The sequence below is a fragment of the Panthera pardus genome, unplaced genomic scaffold (assembly GCF_024362965.1).
Source record: "Panthera pardus isolate Hobbes unplaced genomic scaffold, ASM2436296v1 HiC_scaffold_5, whole genome shotgun sequence".
Lineage (NCBI taxonomy): Eukaryota > Metazoa > Chordata > Mammalia > Carnivora > Felidae > Panthera > Panthera pardus.
In genome coordinates, this window is record NW_026526980.1 from 17,629,206 (window position 1) to 17,648,783 (window position 19,578).

The 19,578-nt window shown below is 52.5% G+C and overlaps 1 protein-coding gene across 1 annotated transcript in view; it reads left to right on the forward strand.

Annotated features, from left to right (window-relative positions):
- KATNIP (katanin interacting protein) overlaps positions 1-19,578 on the forward strand; it is a 193,418-nt gene that overhangs the window by 100,203 nt on the left and 73,637 nt on the right. Inside the window, exons 9-10 of the mRNA XM_053894412.1 lie at positions 4,065-4,196; positions 19,336-19,508. Coding sequence (XP_053750387.1) covers positions 4,065-4,196; positions 19,336-19,508 — 305 coding nt within the window. The remainder of the gene's footprint in view (positions 1-4,064; positions 4,197-19,335; positions 19,509-19,578) is intronic.

A 19,578-nucleotide genomic window follows, 5' to 3' on the forward strand; every position in this document is an offset into this window, starting at 1 on the left:
TACTCGTGAGACGCGCTGGGGCCGCGACCAGTGGCTTGCGTTTTCTCCAAGGAGTGACGAGGGAGGGGGAGGGCTGTAAGGAGACTGAGCGAGCCCCCCTGTCCTGGAAACAGAGGGCACGATAGTCACTTGTGGGGTGAAGGACCAGGCCACAGACAGCTGGACCCCTGGCACCGTTTTGCGAGTGATGCTGGAGCGTGAAACAAAAAGAGAGAGAACTTCACTCTCTTGACATTTGTTTTCGAACAATTAGATTGTTTGGCAGGCCCCACGCTGGCCGCGGGGATGTCTGCCCTGGGCGGGGGCTGCTTCATCTGGAGCCACAGAGGGCTGATGCCTGCCTCCTAGGGATGTTCTCCCTAGTGATTCTCCCTAGTGATTCCCCAGCAGGAGAACCCACTCACAGAGAGGAGCAGGCAGAGGTTGAGGGGCCTGTCGCAGGGTCGCCCCAGACCCCAGCGTGGGATTGGAGTTCTGAACTAATCCCGAGCATTTACTCAAAACCAGTCAATAGTGTCCGGAAAAGACGTGCTTGGTTCTGGGCTGTTCGTTCCTTTTTTTTCCACCGGACGCATATCACGCCCCAGGCACTGTGCTGGAACAAAAGAGGCCCCGGTCCCTTCTCCCGTGGCCCTTAATCCTAGCAAGGAGAACAAACACACACACACCACAGTGATAACAACTGCCAGCATTTGCAGAATTCTTACTAACATGTGCCAAGCACTGTTCCAAGGACGCGAAGTCCTTACCACAACACCAAGGCAAGTCCTGTCATTGTACCTGCTTTACCTATCGGGAAACGGAAGCACGGAGCGGTCAGATCACTTGCCCGAGGTCACACAGCTAGGGAGGGGCAGAGTGGGGTTGAGCCTGTAGGCGTCAGAGCCCAGAGCCTGAGCTCTTAATCACTAGGCTAAATAAATAAACCAGATCAAGTTATAAAGCAATAGTTGGGCTTTGAGGAGTCAAAGCCCTCTTTTCCCTCCTAATTGAAACAAATGAGAGATGGGTTTGGGAATCTGCTAGAAGGAGAGCAAATGATCCACCTTTCCAACTGAGAAGAGCCGCATTGCTGGCCACTCAGTGCTGCCCGCTAAAGTAGACAGACCCTGATCCCAGATGTGGGCAGAGCTGGGCAACTAATGCCACCAGTGTGATGGCAGGGGCGGGGGCGGGGGAGTGGGGCGCGTGTGCCCTGAGGGCGAGCCCACTGGAGGAACGAAGAGAGTGGCTGGGTTGAGCTCTGATGGCTTCCTGCCCTCCCTGTCCCACTCCATGTGTCCTCTTGTCCGTGAGGGCCAGCGCGGGAGTGGCACAGAGAAAAACAGAAGTTGTTTTTCCCCAAACTGGAAAGGTGAAGCCAAATCATGGGCCAGCTTAAGAATTCAGGTAGGAGGAGAGCACGGTGCCCTCAAGAGCCTGGAACGTTGTCAAGATTATAAAACAGGACTCTGGTTGGGGGCTGGGGGTCAGAGAAGGACCTTGTGGCTGGAAGGGTCAGAGGAGCCTTCTCAGAGGAGACCGTGGTGAAGCTGGGACGGGAATGAGGAGGGAGCAGCTGTGGGAACAGCATTCCAGGGGCAGGGGGTAGCAGGTGCAAAGGGTTCGAAGAGGGAACGAACTTGGCACACCCGAGGACAGAGAAAGGGCCCGTGCGGCTGGAGCCAAGCGAGCATGTAGGGAGAGAGGTTCATGAGGAGGCTGGTGGGGGTCCCAGGCCACCTTCCATGAAGACTCAAGGGGGTTCTGGATCCTTTGGAGCCCTAGAAAATATCCTCGTGTAGACTTTCGATAGATAAGGCAGGCCTGGGGGCCACAGTTTCTGGAAGGTCATCTTATCCAGAGGAGGCGGTGGTAGACGGGGATTAACGTGGTTCAGGGCAGGGCTCCAAGCAAGCCAGGCGGGCCTGGTGAAAACCTGCTTCCATCGCTCCCTGGCTCTGTGACCTTGGGCCAACAACCTGAACGTCAGAGCCCTGTTCTGTAATAGTATGTATTAGTCCTCTGTCGCTGCTGTAACAAATCATGACGAACTCGGTGGCCCGACACAACACAGATTTATTATCTTATAGTTCTATAGGCCAGAACTTTGACATCAGCTCACTGGGCTAAAACCACGGTATCCGCAAGGCTGTGAGCTTTCTGGAGGCTCTCGGGGAAAACCCCTCTTGCCTTTTCCAGCTTCCAGAGGCTTCTGCATTCCTTGGCTCAGGGTCCCTCCCTCCACCTCCAGAGCCAGCAAGGTCAAGTCTCTCTGTACCTTTCTTCCAGATCCTGTCTCCCTCTCGCCCTCCTTGTGTGCCACCCTCTTCTCTGTGCCTGTGCGAGTGCTTGGGTCTGTTTTATTGTGGTCAGGTACACACGGCACAGATTTACCAAAGTCACCATTAAGAGCACCATTTGGTGTTATTAAGGACAGTCACCATGACCACGATCTAGCTCCACAAGTTTTTCATCGTCCCAAACTGAAACTCTGTCCCTCTTCTACTTTTAAGGACCCTTGTGGCTTCCATTGGATCCACTGGGATAACCCAAAATGATCTCCCTAGTTTCGAGTCGGCTGATCAGCACTGTTGATTCCCCTTTGCCCTGTGACCTTGTGTCAAGGCATCTTTGGGCGCCTCCCATCCACCCCGTGCGATGTCTGGGGAAGGACCTGTCCCCGCAGCTGAGCACTCAGGGGCCTGACCTCAATCAGTGCTGGCTGTCGCTGTTAGCAGCAGCTGCATATTTTCGGCATGTGGGGAGACAGTCTTGTGGTCATTTGCCCCGTCCCTTCTTTGTCTTGTCCCCTGTCCTGAATGTCATCCGTTGGGTCCTGCATTTCAGGCCAGCCAGGGAGCAGCGAGTTCAGAAGTGTATAGAGAAACACATGTCCTTCATCAAGTCCGCAGCGGAGGGTGGAGAGGTTGGTGCGGGACACCCCGCACCTTCTGAGCCCCCAAGAATCCCATGGGGCCCTGGATTCTGGGACTCCCTCTCCTCTGGGCCCCCCTGAGGCCCCCGGGATCGCTCTGCTGGGACTCCGATTACATGGCACTTCAGCAGACAGTTCCCGGGTTTCCTGTCTTCCCAGGTCAGGAAGTCCCGAATCCTGGGACCTTGACTGATCTCCCTGCCGGCAGGGTCTGTTCTCCTCAGCCGCCAGCCTTGCTGGCCTGCAAAGCTGGCCTTCTGCCCGCTGGTCCCAAGCACGTTCTCTCGAGCTCTTAAATCTGCGCTGGACAGAGGCTCTTAGCGCCATTTCCCCTGAGCTGGAGCCATTTGCAGACCTTCTGAAGTCACAGGGGGTTTCTTTGGTTTTTGTTTTTTTGTGCATTTTTGTTTGTTTGTTTTTTGCCATCGCCACAAACCTCCTGTACTGTTTTAGCTGTTGTTTAAATCAGCACCTTTTCTTTCTCCATCTCCCTCTGTTTCTTCCCCCCTGCCCTTCCTTTCTCTTTCTTTCCTTTCTTTAATGATTTTCAGATTGTTCTAAGCAATGATATTAATGAAATCAAGGGGTCGATAGGCTGGTTACATGTTTTTTCCATGCAGGTTCAGTTAAATAATCGCTTAAAAAACATTTGCCTGCACGGCCTCTGGCATCGTTTCCTGTTCTGCCCGCGGTACAGGCACCCTACTTTGGGAAACGTTGACTTCAAAGCACGGCCTGTGTGCCTTTCACCGTTTGCACATTCTGTTCCCTGTGTCTGGAATGCCCCATCTCCGTGCCTCTGGTAACCTGTCAGGGCTCTCCTCTCTGTCTGCTGCATGCCTGCCGGCCACATGCTCCCAGCTGCGTGGCCCCTCTGTGACCCTGGTGCTGGAACCTTCTTCTGTCCCAGAAATGTTAAAATCTGAAAACCTACACCTAGAACGTGTCCTAGAAAGTTTCATTTATTTGCCAGGATGCGCCGCAAAATTCACATCTCCATTCCAAACTAGCGTGCCGCCTGGCACAGGGTAGGGGTTCAGCAAGTATTTGTCGAATGAATAAGTGAACGAACCAACAGATACCCAAGCAGAAAGCCCCGCTCTGCTAGCGCTCCACGTTTGACATATAAACCGCTGTTTTCCTGCAGGTAGTAAGAAGGAGAGGAATTTGTCTGCTAAGCGGAAGGACAACGCTGAGGTTTTCATTCCCAGCAGACCTGAGTTGAACCTGAACCCCCAGCCCTCTGCTGTGTTCCCAGACCAGGAGAAGGCATGTTCAAGTAAGAGTTCTGGCAGCCTCTGAGCAGGACTGGGGCTGGGCCTGGGGCACTCTCACTGGGATGCCGTGATAGAGCAGTCTTTGCTGTGTTACCCTCTTTGTCAAGGCCTGAGCTCACCTTTCCTAATTGTGTTGTTAGTCAAGGTCTCCAAGGTCTCCAGAGAAACAGAACCGAGAGAGAGAGAGAGAGAGAGAGAGAGAGAGAGAGTGTGTGTGTGTGTGTGTGTGTGTGTGTGTGTGTCAAAGTCCAATCTGCAGGCTGGCTTAGCAGAACCAGGAGGAGCCAGTCTTCCAGTACACAGGCCATCGCACCGGAAGGGTCGAAGTTGCCTGATGAAGTCCAGAGGCCGTCTTCTGGAGAATTCTCTCTTACTTGGGAGAGGGTCAGTCCTTTCTGTTCAATCCAGGCTGCTCAACTGATTGGATGGGGCCCACCCACATCATGGAGGGTAATCTGCTTCATTCTCCAACTGAAATGTTAACCTCATCCCGAAACGCCTTTCGGAAACCAGAGTAGTGTCTAACGAAATATCTGGGCTCCCTGTGGCCCAGTTGAATAGACACATTAAGTCAACCATCACAGCCACTTGCTCATTCTATAACCAAGATGCGGTTCTAGAAGAAAACCTATTTCAGCTTTGGCTTTGCTTTTAAATTGTTGTTATTTTCTACTTCATATGGATCATGATACATGCCAATGGTGCTAAATTCCAATAGTACAGAAGAGGTTATGGTGAAGTCAGCCTGTTGCTCTTCTAATGGAGACGGGAGGTCACGCTCATTGAGCACTTCCTGTGAGCCGGCCACCGCTGTCAGCTGTGTTATGTCATTCGTAATAAATTATGATCCTTATACATAGCCTCTGAGGGAGGCCCACAGATTGTCCCCATTTCACAGAGGAGGGGCTGAGGCCCAGAGCAGGCGATCAGTCACACGGCTGGGAAGTGGCCAGTGTAGGCCCCAAGCCCCAGTGGAGTGGCTCTGAGGAAGCCACTTGCTTCTGGTTTCTGGCATCCTGTGAATGCCAGAGAATTCAAGGCATGCTGGTGTCCCCAGGATTTGGAACCCTGGGGTGTCCCGGGCAAAATCCAGCTCCAGCCTGCCAGCCTTGCTTAAACAAGCAGTCTGTCTGAGCCAGGGGCCCTGATCTCTGTTGCTGTGGCATTCCGTCCACACCGGGGATGCCACGCAAGTTCCCTGGGCAAGTGGAACACCTCCCGGCTGGGGGATCCCCAGTGCTGGACATCCGCGTCCTACCTCCGCTCCCCACCCTGGATGGAGCAAGGGAGCCAGGTTCTTACATACCCCTCCCCTGTGCCGGGGGAGCTGTGGGCAGAGGTTTGCCCGAGGGGACGTGGGCAGGGCTGCACCCAGGCATTATCTGGTTAATTCTTACCACAGCCCGAAACCCACATTAATACAGAGCAAGGCATTTTAGGTAGCAATGTGATTTTGAAAAAGCGTCTTTGAGGGAAAGAGTCCGCATCAACCCGTGTAGTTAAAAAGTCCGACGGTGGTGGGATTTTTAGGCACAGCTGGATCCGGGTGATTAAAAGCAGCAGCCTGCCTCTGCCCATCTTCCACTTCAACGTTCTTTGTGCCCGTTGTGCCTGGGCAGGCTCTTAAGGGTGGTGAGATGGCCACCAGCAGCCCAGAGCCCAGCAACACTGGCAGAAAGCAAGCCTGACCACCAACTAGCTCTGTGACCTCGGGCAGGTTACTTAACCTCTCTGGGCCTCATTCTTCGATCTGCAAACAGGGAGAAGAAGAACCCCCCCCATCTGAGGGTTGCTATCAGGATCAAAGAGCTGGAGAGATAGGCCACTTAGAGGGTCACCTGGCCGAGAACAAGTGCTCGGCAGGACCATCAGGCACTGTTCCCACCGAGGCCAGCAAAGCCTTGGAGCTGCTGTCGCTCCCAGCTTGAGTCGGGGTGGTTCTGTGAAGCAGACACTGGTGCTGTCCCCGGAGGCAGAGGCAGTGGGTGCCAGGCAGCAAATTCCAGGAAATCCCTCTGGATAGTGCTACCCCCTTCTCCCATTTCACAGGCGGGGAAACCAAGGTTGAGAACGCGGGAAGTTACTTGCCTGGAGTAACGGGAGAGCAAAGCCACGATTCACACCCAGGCTCCAGGGCTCGTGCTCTGGATGGCTGTGCCGGGCTGCTCCTCTGCCCTCCCCCCTCCCCCCACCCCGAGCTGGCTGGTCACAGAGGCGGCCTTGCAGGCACCTGGGGGTGGGCCCTGACAAGTCTGGTGGTGACTCAGGCAGCGTTACAGCACAGGAGCCCTGGGTTGGGGGGTCAGGACAGTAGGCAGGGCTGGCAGCGAGCATCCTGGGAATGTGCCCTGGGCCATGGGCCGGGCCAGCAGGGGAGGCTGGGCCGTGGGGCCCAGGCCTGGGGCTGCAGGTCAGGGGCATGCTCCAGTCCAGTCCAGTCCAGCCCCGGATGGGGTTCTGGGTAGGGCAGCAGGTCATCTGTTGTCTTTTTGACCTCACCAGAAACCTGTGTGCTGAGCACCCGCTATGTGCCGGCCCCTGATCCAGGCCTGGTGATCCAGTGAGCAACACACTTTTCCTGCTCTCTTGGTGTTGATATTTCGGTGGGTGGGGCTAGATAACAAACACGAAGATGGGTGGTAACAGCTACCACCAAGACAGCAACTGCACCAAGGCTGGCAGCATGGTCAGAGGAGGCCTCTCCAAGGAGGGGGGACACGAGCTGAGACCTGGATGAGGTCAAGGACTAGCCCTTTGCAGAAGGGAAAGCCTGTGCAAAGGCCCTGAGGTAGGAAAGAGCTGCTCAGTTGGCTCAAGAATAAGAAAGAAGGCTGGAGGCCAGAGCGTGGCGGGTGAGGGGTCACAGAGGTGAGCAGGGGCCGGGGGAGGGACTTGGCACTGACCTGCTTTATATTTGAACAAGGTCCCTGTGGCTGCCACATGGAGTGTGGCTTGTCGGGAGCCAGGGTGGATGTGGGACTAGAGGATGGGGAAGGTGGTGGCTCGTCTCTGAGTCTTACCAGTGGCTGGATTCCTGACAGCAACCGAGGAGTCTGTTGTAAGCATACAAGACTAGTTGTGACATTTATCCTGAACAACCGAGGGCAAGGAGCTGGGCGGTGGGGAGCCTGCCGTGATAGGACAGCAGAGCCGAGACTCGGCAGTGATGGGGGACTCCCTGGCTTGTCACTTGGCTGGTGCAGGTCCTGAGATCTAGCAAGGGAGCAAGGGAGACCTAAGTAAGCCAGGCCGCTGGATCTGGACAGGTAGTATTCAGTGCTAAGCCCACTGCAGGAAGGCTGGGTCTGATCTGCGTCCTGCCTCAGCGGGGAGTGACCCCGAACCACAACCAGACAGAGGCTGCGGGTGGTGGAGTTGTGTGCGTCCTACCCACACGAAGAGCCAGAATCCAGTGGGCAGAGTTGGAACCAAACTGGCTCCTGGGACTTCTTGGCAAAAGCCAGAGCCTAGAAAGGTGCTTGCATTGGGGGGGGACCCGAGGAAGGTAGACGTGGAAAGGGAATCACCGCAGAAGTGATATGTTGACAAGGGCATGCCAAGGTCACAGCCGCCGATGGGGCTGGAGATGCCATATTTGTAAATAGGTCTTTCGAGATGTAGTCGACAGGGGTGAAGAGTCAGATGTAACATGTAAGATGTCAGAAAAACGTGGTGAGTTTTGGATCTATGTGCTTTGGTTGGATGAAGGACCAAGAAGCTGGGAAGGAGGTGGGGGGGGCCAGGGGACGAGATAAGGGCCCCGTCAGCTCTTGGCCCCCGTCACGTGCAGGGCCAACAGCACGTGGAGGGTGCAGATGGTAAATCCCGCGTGATGCTGTTTCTCCGACACCCAAACTGGCTCCGTTAACCGCAGCTTCAGGAAACAAAAGTCTGGTCTGTCCTGCTGGGCTCACCGGGGCTCCCCTCCCTCATGCGTGTGCCGCGATCACTAGATGTCCCGCGTCTGGGTAATAAAGCGAAAAGCCGGCATTTACAAAGCACTGAGCCGAAAGCGGCATGTTTTACAACACGCACGTCATCTTACGTGTCATCATCTAAACCACCCCGGGCGGCGGATGCTGTCAGCAACACCATTTTACAGAGGAGACCAAGGCACAGAGAGGTTGAGGAGTCTGTCTAAAGTCACACAGCCAGCGAGTGGCGAGACCAGTGCTTGAAAACGTGGCTTCAGAGTCTGTTTTCTTAGCCACGCCACCGCATGGCCCCTCGCGTGCCCGCTACAATGTGACTCACTTACGACGTACCCACGTCGGGCCGGTCCGAACCAAAAACAAGCCTGAAATCACAGAACTGAGTCACAGGAGATATTTTTTTTTTTTCTAATTCTCATTGATGTCAGCATATAACTGTTAATATTCTCCAAGGTGGACAAAATTTTAGTGCATCAACTAAAACAATTTTGAATAGCGTCTTCGTTTCCTACGGTTGCTGCTGTAACAAAATACCACAGTCTGATCGAGTCGAAGAGCAGAAATGTATCGCCTCGCAGCTCTGGAAGCCAGAAGTCCAAGACTAAGGTGTCAGCAGGGCCGTGTTCCTTCTGAAGGCTCTAGGGCAGAATCTGTGCTGGGCCTCCTTCTAGTTCCCGGTGGTCCCTTGACTCGGGGCAATGGAACTCCAACCTTCACGTGGCGCTCTCCTGCGTGGGCATCTGTCTACGTGTCCAGATTTCCCCTTTTTATAAGGATATCAGTCATATTGGATGAAGGTCCACCCTCGCGACCTCATATTAACCCAATTATCTGCAAATAACCCCATTTCCAAGGAAGGTCACGTTGACAGGGCCTGGGGGTTAGGACCCCAGCATCCTTTATGGGGACTCAGTTCAACCCGTAACACAGACCTTCATGGACAACATTTTGAGAAGCAGAGCTTAATTAATTAATCAATCTATCATCGGCCATTCTCCAGAAAGTTCTGGCATATTTTAACAAACTACATATAACCTGTGGCGTGAGTCGAACACATACCTGAGGAAGTGAGGGTGGAGAGAAAACGAGAGTAGAGAAAACACGATGAAGCCAGGGGGTGAACAAATGGGTACGTGAGGGCGGTACAGTTGTGGCTCTGAGCTTCCGTGGCAAAGAATCGTGGATGCATATAAAAAATGTATGTCACTGGGCCATCTGATCAAAGTCAGATCACCCGCCGTCTCTGGTATTTGGTTCTTAGAGCGATTTGTCCCATCGACTCCCCGAAAGAGGACCCTGTCTGAGGTAATGGAATCTTCATTTTGAACAGATTTGGAGCTCAGCCTGTCAAATACATTTGGCCCCTACATAAGCCACATTGGAAGAAAGGAAAGTTGAAAACCGTGGCATTGTCCCCACCCTTGCGCTGGGATTACGGTGGAGCCACTTTTCACACGGGGATTATGTTCTGAAGGTCAGAAGTGCAGGTGTCCAAAGAAACCCTTGGAAATCTGTCAGACTGATGCTGAAGGGCAGCGTGTATGTGTATATATGTAGACAACCCCAGAGCATCGTCTCTCCTCCAGGGTGGGAACCATCCCAGCTCCTTGGCTGAGCCCCAGATGAAGCAGTTGGCTCTGTCTAGGGTCTGGGTTGCAGTGAAACTGTGTTTTTATTTATTTTTTATTGATTTATTTATTAAAAAAGTTTTTTTATGCTTGTTTATTTTTGAGAGAGAGAGATAGAGAGTGAATGGGGGAGGGGCAGAGAGAGAGGGAGACACAGAATCCGAAGCAGGCTCTGGACTCTGAGCGGTCAGCACAGAGCCCGATGCGGGGCTCGAACCCACAAACTGTGAGATCGTGACCTGAGCCCAGGTCGGATGCTTAATCAACTGAGTCACCCAGGCACCCTGAAAATGTGTGTTTTTAGACTCTGGCATTGTGCTCAGGGTGCTGGGTGTTCACATCCCCAGAGGCACAAGGAACCTGAGACTTCCTGACAAGACAGTGACATCAAACCATCTCACCCCTTCCAGGCACAATCTGGACTGCTTATATGCTTTGTATTTGTGGGGCGGGCTTTTGAGGGTCACGCACAAATCAGCCTCTTTATATCTCCATGGTGAATGGAACCTTTAATCACCGCATTGTCTCTTTTTCAATCTAGTGATGCTCTTTGCCCTAAAGCCCACCAACTTTCTTTTGGTCAGTGTTTACATGGTGTATCTCCTTTCCTCCTTTGCTTTGAAATCTCTCCTTCCTTATGTTGAAGTTTGTCTCTCATAAGCAGCATGTAATTGGGTTTTATTTTTATCCTCTAACAATCTATGTGTTTTAATGGGCACATTTAGTCCATTTACATTTAATGTAATTGCTGATATACTTGAGTTTAAATCTACTATCGTATTGTTTGCTTTTTATTGGCTCTGCCTGTTTTATGTTCCTCTCTCTCTCCTTTCTTGCCCTCTTTTGAGCTGATTACTTTCTGTTATTCCTCCTTTCTCTCTCTATTAGCTTGTTAGTTATACATTCTTTTATTATCCTTCCAGTCATCACCTGAGATTGCGACACGCATTCTTGACTTATCTGAGTCTAAATTAGCAAGTTTACCACTTCTCACTCAGTGAAAGGACCTTACAACTCTGTAACTCCATTTATTCCCCTCCCAACTTAAATGCTATTATTGTCATGCTGTTTAATTCTGTCTAGATTTTAAACCTCACTAGGTGACGGCATCGTCATTATTATCACTATTATTCTTAATTTTACACAGTAGTGATCTGGACTGCCCATGTTGTTAACCTTTCTGTGCCCTTCCATCCTGGCTTTTGCCAGGTCACCCTGACTCTCAGGCTGTGACCCCAAGTCTGTCACCAGCTCCGCTCAGCCTCCCAGCTAGCAGCGGCTCACTCAAGAGTCAACAGCTCCTTGTGGGTTCACCTCTCTGGGTTTCCTTCTCCTGCCTTCTTTTGGCCCTGTTCATTCACATGTAGTCCTTCACAGCCCTGTTCATTCTCCACGCCTTCCAACAAATGTCTTTTTTTTCAACCAGGTTTGTGTAACACTTGGGCCAGCTTTTCTAGCTGTGCTCTAAGGAAGAGTTGGGTCCGGATGAACGTCACCAGAAGTACAACCTATTGCCTGTACTCTTTGTAGAGTTATTTCCCCCCTTGCCCCTTTTCTTTTGGCCAAGGTCATAAAATTGAATTTGTGTCAATTAAGTGTGCGTATGATGCATGAGAGCTTATTCCCCTCTGTCACTGTAACTGTCCTGGTTCTAATGAAGGGACCTCACGTCCTGTGTTACTCCCATCTCTACCCAGGAGACTTCCAGAGACCTGTTGTCCTATTGAGGGGGAAAGAACATTAGTCTTTAATGCACAAAGTTTACTGTCAAGGTTGTCAGAATGCTCTAGGGAAGTGATATATCTGAACCACTTTTCTCAGACAAGCTGCCAACCGTAGAAATAAAGTAACACCCTCAGTGTGATTGAATTAGAGGACCCTGACAGCCCCGTACTTAGCATTTCTGTCAGGTACCAGCAGCAGAAAGACCACTCTGCCGAAGTCCAGAGTCTTACAGTTAGTAGTTGGTCCGTGTTCATTATTAATAGCAAGTGACAGAAATCCAAACTGGCTAAAGCAACAAAGGAAAATGTATTGCTCACAGACCTGGAGAGTCCAGGACTATAGATTCGGCGTCAGGCATGGTGGGATCTAGGTGCCCGGATGATATCACCAGGAAGCTGTCTCTTCATCACTTAGCTCCTCTCTCCTCCAGTCCAGCAGGGTCTCAAACTTGGAATGTGCATCAGAATTCTTTGCCAAGCAAATGAAAACACGGATTGTTGGACCCAGCCCCAGTTTCTGCTTCGGTGCATCTTGGAGCCTAAGTATTTTGATCCCGTAACAAGTTCCGATGATGCTGAGGTTACCGATCCAGGGATCACACTTTGAGAACCACATCTCTAGTCTCAGGCATGGCCCACGGATGGCCCCCAGGGCCTCTAGGCTCTCTTTTTCCTGGCCCAGCAGCCCTAGAGAAAGAAACTGCTCCTTTGCTAATAATTCAGCAGAGCCCAGGAACGAGCTCTCCCCTGAACGGATCTCCAATCTCTGTGGTCACAGGGAAAGGCTGGGCGAGGAGCAGGGTCAGATCCGTCCAAAGTCTGTAGCCTGAGAAGAGAGGGGAAGGGCTGGTTCCCCCAAAGAAAACACGGGCGCTGTGATGGTGTTCCCCTTACAGGAAAGACACAAGCAAACTGCTCTTCATTTCATGTGCAAATTAAGCACCGAGGACATTTTGCTAAAGATGCTCCAGAGGCAGGGCGTGGAGCAGAGGGCTGTGATGATCCCGGAGGAAGGAGCGGAGTCACGTAGTCAGGGTGGTGCGGGGAGCCCTCATCGCCTTCCTCGGAAACCACGTGCATTCCCGGGGCTGAGAAAAGAGACGGCAGTAACATGATGAGTGTTTGAGTCACAGACAGCACCTGCCCACGGAGAGGCCCGGAGACAGAAGAACACAGGCCTTGACAAGCCATGTGTATCAGCTATTTATAGCCGCCCAACAAACAACCCCAAAATACGGTGGCCTGAGACAACAGCCCTTTTTTGCTCAGACAGGCTGGGCGGCTCCAGAGGGAGCTGGTGGCCACCTGGGCTGGATGGTCCCTTGCGTGACAGAGCATGGGTGGGGGAGGGGCAGAGAGAGAGAGACACAGAATCCGAAGCAGGTTCCGGGCTCTGAGCGGCCAGCACCGAGCCCGACGCGGGGCTCGAACTCGCGGACCGTGAGATCATGCCCTGAGCCGAAGTCGGACGCTTGACCGACTGAGCCACCCGGGCGCCCCCGTGTAAGTGCTTTTTGCAGACTCTGCTTGGTCTTGACTGTCCAGTGATCTGTTGGCCAAAGAAAGTCACCAAGCTGAGCCCAGCTGGAGAAATAGACTCCACCCCTCGGTGAGTGACGTTGCATCGGGGGGCCAGGGAGGGGAGGAGGTGGCGGACACTGGTCACAGCCTCTTAGGCCATGGGAAGCGTGTGGCCTGGTGAGGCTGTGCTGTCGTCAGCTGCATGGAGGGTTGAGTACTCAGGTGTAGACCATTGTGCGGGTGTAGCCCCCCCTTCCCACCTGCCAGTTGAATTTTAGAGGCGAGTGTGGGCATCTCAGGATGTTATTTTGTTTCATTTTTTTTAATGCTTATTTGCTATTTTTGAGAGAGAAAAAGAGAGAGCACAGGGGAGGGACAGAGAGAGAGGGAGACAGAGGATCCAAAGCGGGCTATGCACTGACAGCAGAGACTGATGTGGGGCTCGAACTCACGAACTGTGAGATCATGACCTGAGCCAAAGTCCAGCGCTTAGCCAACTAAGCCACCCGGTCTCAGGATTTTAGGGATGAGTGTGGGCATCTCAGGACAAAAGAGGGCTAAGTCAGCTGTTTCCCTGGACCTTTTGCCACGCAAGTAAGTGCACAGTCTCCAAGCTGATGGTCATGTGACCCTAGGGAGTAGGGGTGCCCCGTAGAACCCAGAGGGCTTATAACCCGTCTAAAGGGGGCCCCACTACCCAACTCCAGCATATGATCCCCACATGGGAATGCCGTCTGGTCAGAGGTTCCCAGATCATAGGATTTTATTTTAATGTTTATTTATTTAGAGAGAAAGAGATAGAGAGTGAGTGGGGGAGGGGCAGAGACCGAGGGAGACGGAGAACCCCAAGCAGGCTCTGCAGCTGTCAGTGTAGAGCCTGATGTAGGTCTTGAACCCCCAAACCATGAGATCATGACCTGAGCCAAAACCAAGTCGGATGCTTAACTGACGGAACCACCCAGGCACCCTGTGTTCCTATGATTTTTCAAGAAACTCCAGGAATTCTAATTATCAAGTAGATTTCCTCTTTAAAAAAAAAAAAAAGAAAAAAAAAAGCTTAGCATCTATTTCCAATTAAAAAAAATAGTAAAAGTCACACAACACACATCTGCAGGTGGTTTTGGCCTGTGGGCTGCTGGCTTATGATCTTTACAATAGACCCTTGTTATTCTCAGATGTAGATCTTGCCGTTCCAGTGGATTCCCAGGTGACCTTAAAGGTCCCACACATGCGGTAAGGGACAATTTTGCAGAGACTCTGACTTTGAGTTTTTTGGAGTCCCGGCTGGCAGATGGGAGCAAGTTACCTGGCTTGTGAGTCCACCGGGAGCCCCGCACCCCCCTGTCTTCTTTTGTGACATGTGTTGTATTCATGGTAAACCTCCCATGTTGATATGCTCTTTGTTTCTCTGTAAGAGAGAAAAAAGGGCAAATTTCGGTGAAGGGGAGAGAAAGTGAAGTGACCAGAAGAGGGATGGTTTTCCACCAGAAAAGAGCAGTGTGGGATAAATTAAAATGTGCAATTTGGTTCCTGCTGGTGGCACAAATTTATTGTGTGAATAAATCTGCCATTCTCTAGGTGTGTGATGAAAATAAATCCACCCCCCCCGTGGGGTTCAGGCTGGTGCGAAGCTGGCTCACCCAAGTGAGCGATGAGAGCGTCAAAACGAGTTAAAAGGTGGTCGCCTCGTGTGTCGGGAGGAAATGCACCGTAAACACAAGCTGGTCAGCAGAAATGGGGTTCAGGAGGACGCCGGCACCGTGTGCAGACGTCTCTCGGAAACCACGGGCGGGGAAAGCTCTGGTAACGGAGCTGCAGGGTTGACCTTCACTCGGGAAGAGGGTGATTTCATTTTTCAAAGCGTCTTCTTAGCATAATAGGACTCAGAGGGCACAGGCAGCCGGAGATGATCCTGTTGCCAGGGGAGCATTCCCTCCCCAGTGAAATTCGCTTGGGGCAGAAGCGTTTGTGTAGGCAGAACTGGACCCCACTGGAAGAACACGCCGTCCTCGATATCCTTTTCCAAGAAGAGGCGAGCACAGGGGTGCAGCGACCGAGGACAGAGGGTTAGACTCGGGTGCACCGTTCCTCCCCAGCCCCAGACCACTGAGGCACGAGAGGACGGGCCACCTGCGCACGTAAAGACAGTAACAAGGCAGGGGCACCACACAGCTCCTTGTAGACCGACTTTATAAGCGCTCCGCGCAGGAAATGGAGAAGGAGCTTTTGTTCTGCTGGTCTTGGTCCTGCCTGAGCCTTCCACCAACGTGGGGGTTCGCACCCCCACTGTTAGAGCCTGGGCACACTTGTCTCTTATTTATAGACCTTGGTCCCTTATTTATAGAATCCTCTAGAGCATCTGAAGGGGCCTTGAATTTTTTAGCTCTGCTGCACTGCAGCTGATGGAGGAAACAGCATTGCTTTGGTGCTATTCGCAAACACCGAGACCGACAAGGTCTGGGGTCGAAAGGACTTTCCATACGTTCCTTTGACAAAAATCATCGTGCCAGTCACCCGGGTTGTAGCTTGAGGCCTGTTGGGCTGACATGGCCTCGGGGCTGCATGAGAACCCAACCCCCAAGCCCAGCCCACCTCAGGGCCTTGGCACCTGCTGTTCCCCCGCCAGGAGCAACCCCCTTCCCTCCCTCCACTATAGGGGTATTCACAGGGCTCACTGCCCTTAGGTCTCCACTCAGATGTGGCCTTCCCTCACCAAGTGCCTCAAATAGTGTCCACTCCCTCTATCCTCTCCAGCCTTTACCCTGCCACTTGCCCCCCACCTGCCGGTAGGTCCACGGTGCACCTGCGTGATCCGTGTCTGTCCCTGCCCCACGACTGTGGGCTCTGAGGCAGGGCCGTGCTGTTCTACCAGAGCAGCGTGTCATTCCACAGCCTAGCGAAGGTCGAGAGCCTGCGTCATTCATGCGTTTGCCTTGCGGGAACCCATTTCCGCTTCAGCCACCCTTGGGGCGACCGTGTGGATTTTTCAGTTCTAGCTTCGGTGTAGCTCAAGACCGAGTCCCATCCCCCCAGCTGCTTCCAGGACCTGAGCCCCGCGAGGCCCCCTGCGTCCCCCCAAGGGGGCATTTCCACACCCCCATCAAGGATCCCCACCCCCATCAGCATGTTAAGCCCTAGCTGCTACCAGCCCTTGCGTTCTTTCTGCTCGGTGTTTGGGTCGCTGAGAAGAAGGGCAACCAGGGGAGACCATAAAGCAGCCTTGACTGGGGTGAGCAGAATCCCGGGTCACTTATCCGGCAGCCCCTTACCTTCCTGTCCTGAGGAGCGGCGTCGGGGCAATGATGAGGGGACAGTACACCAAAGTCAGAAAATGACCCACTTGCTGTTTATAGCCCAGGCCGGCCATCTGCAGCCACGCGAGGTTCCTTTGGGTGCTCTTGACCCTCGTGGGAGAGCAGCTTGGACTTGTCGTGGCCTTGGGGTAGGCCAGCCCCTTGGGTTCTGTTGGCCTTCATAAGGTTTCTTAAAAACCAGGCTACGTCATGAACAGGTAAAATTCAGGGGATTTCACATAGATTTCTGATTCTAGCTTTTCTTGGGGGGAAAAAAAAGGCAACGCTAAGAGTGTAGACCTACATGGGGGCGCCTGGGTGGCTCAGTCGGTCCAGTGTCCAACCTCAGCTCAGGTCATGATCTCACGGTCTGTGGGTTTGAGCCCCGCGTCGGGCTCTGTGCTGACAGCTCAGAGTCTGGAGCCTGCTTCGGATTCGGTGTCTCCTTCTCTCTCTGCCCCTCCCCCGCTCACTCTCTGTCTCTCTCTCTCTCTTTAAAAAATAAGTAAACATTAAAACATTTAAAAAAAGGAGTGTAGCCCTATGTGGCAGGTGCTGGCTGGAGCTGGGCTGTGGCCCCCGGCCCAGGGCATTCAAATTCACAGCCACTCCCTGGGTGCCTGTGGAAACTGATACTGTTCATGTTAGTTTAGCTTTTCCATAAAAACCCACCGCCTCCCATCAACCCAGTGCCCGGCCGTCCTGGAAGGCAGCCCAGCAGAGCTGCTGGGTTTCCGTGCCTCTCCTCCCGGTGCCATTCTGGATGTCGCTTCCGGAACTCTCCTTCAGACCCCACGTTCTGTGACACAACATAGCAGAAGGGTCACGCGCTCCAACAGGAACCCCCAGTGCTCCACCCGGATGGCTTACCGAGGTCGTAAAGACGGATGGATGCTATTTTCTGCATCCCAAGAGGTCGTACCTGTGAATGCCCACTTGGTTATCTTCGACATCACTTAAATGATGCGGTCCAGTCGCTGCTGTTGAATTCACATCTGTCTCCAGCACGGTGCGTTCGCGCAACCCGACGGCTCCGCTCCGATGCCAGAATCACATCTTGGACCCAATCTGTCCGAACCTGAGCCCCTGCTCTCTGCTCCCAAACCTGCTCCACCCACAGCCTTCCCAGCTCAACTGTTCCTCTCCCCCAGCCACATCCCTGGGTCCTGTCTTTACTGTGTCCGCGGGATCTGAGCAGCCTGTGTCCCGCCTCCACCACTGCCTGGTCTCCCTGCTGTCACCTCCACCTCCCTTCATTCAGTCTGTCCCCCGCTCAGCGCCTAAGTCAGGTCAAGCACTCCCTTGCCCTAGAACCTGCAGTGGCTCCCCATTTCGCTCAGAGCAAGGCCCTGAGTGACCTGGCCCCACCCACCCCCACTTAGGCCTCCTGAACCCGTTTCCCCGGCTGCACCTTGGTGCTCCAGTAACAAAGCACACGCAGATCTCACCTCACTGGTGCCTGGAGCACAGCACCACCCTCCAGCCCCACTCTGCTCCGCTTTGCCTGTTTTTCCACAGCATTTTCTGACGTCTAACACTCTGTTTCGTTTCTTATTCCCCGGCTTGTTGTCTTACTATACAAGGGCGAGGTTCTTGATCTGTCTGGTCACTGCTGTGTCCCCAGTGCCAAGGACAGAGCCTGACACAGCGGCACTCAATAAATATTTGCCAAGGGGATGAAATTCAATGGGTAGAAACATCTTCAAGCATTCCAATAGAAACATCTTGAGTTCTGTTTTTAAATGGAGATTTTGTTTGTTTGTTTGATATTGAAAGGGTCCACACGTAAGTGACTGGGAGGATGTCATGGGGACTCGGTTGTGTCCATTACCTGACCTTGGCAATCATGAATTGGTGGCCAGTGTCATTTCGTCTACATCCCCAGCCACTGCCCAGATGATTAGGAAGCAAGTTCAGGCCATCATCTCATTCCAACTGCAGATAGTTGAGTATGTGTTTCTTTTTACGCTCCATAGTACTTGTTAGGTGGGTATCCCGGAATTTTTTTCATCCGGCCAGTCTCACGGGGTGCTGTTAGCATATGTCTCTTTACACTGTGTGAAGCTGATTGTCCTTTCCTTGGAACTTCTGGAATCGACCCCAGCTTCGCAATACTTTTTTCTTCGATTAGGATGTACATTCTTTGCAATTCTTGTTACCCGTGGAAAAACAAGACAGAATAAAGCAAAACACTCCAAAATGCCCATCTGTCTCCAAGATAGCATATGTTCTTGCTTATAGGTACTTTGTGCGAGGGTTAATTTTTTTTTTTTTTTTACAACTTTTACTTAGGTGCGATTTCACTCTTAAAGTTGCAAGGATGTACAAACGACACTCCATATATCCTCCAACCCGACTCACCGGTTGTTAACATTTTGTCCCAGTTAATTCACTGATTGATTGATCGGTTGATTTGATTTTTTTTTTTTCTCTTAGTAAGCTCTAGGCCCATCGTGGGGCTTGGATTCACGACTAGTGTCTCAAGAGTTGCAGGCTCTTCCTACCGAGCCAGCCAGGCACCCCTTGTCCTAGTTGATTTATATTTGTACTCTCTGTGCGTATGTGTGTGTGTGTGTGTGTGTGTGTGCGCTTTTTAACCATCTGAGATTGCCCCTTTTACCCCTGAACACCGCAGTGTGTAGCTCCTAAGACTAGGGGCATTCATTCATTTTACATTACCACAGTTACACTTAGGGAATTCTGAATAGTTAGCATTAATATAATACCGTTATCTAAACCTCAAACTGTACTGGGATTTCTCCCCTTGCTGCCATAATGTCCTTTATGGCAGTGTTTTCCCACCCGGGATCCAGTGCCAGGATCGCCACTGCCTTCTGTTGCCATGTCTGCCCAGTCTCCTTTAATTTGGAACAGCTCTCCAGGCTTTCTTTGTCTTTCGTGACCTTGACATTCTTGGAGAGTACAGGCCAGTTGTTTTATAGAGTGCTTCTCAATTTGGGTCTAATAGATTTTTGAGCTGCACTCCGAGAATGCAATAACATAATATATATATAAAGGAGCACCCCCTGTTTTCTGCCTGCAGGACCCGGGAGCCGACGAGAGAGACCCCTATCAGCAACCCGGAAACCCGTGCGCGAGGCTGAGGACCGAGAGGAAGATGCCTTGGCTGTGCTCAGGGCCATCCAGGTGGAGAACGAAGCCCTGCAGAGGGCGCTCCTCAGCAGAAAGGGGGAGGCCCCCAGCAGCCCGCTGCAGGTGCGTCTGGGGCGCAGGGGAAGGACCACACAGGAGGCTACTCAGGGACCCGGTGGTGTCTGAGCAGCAT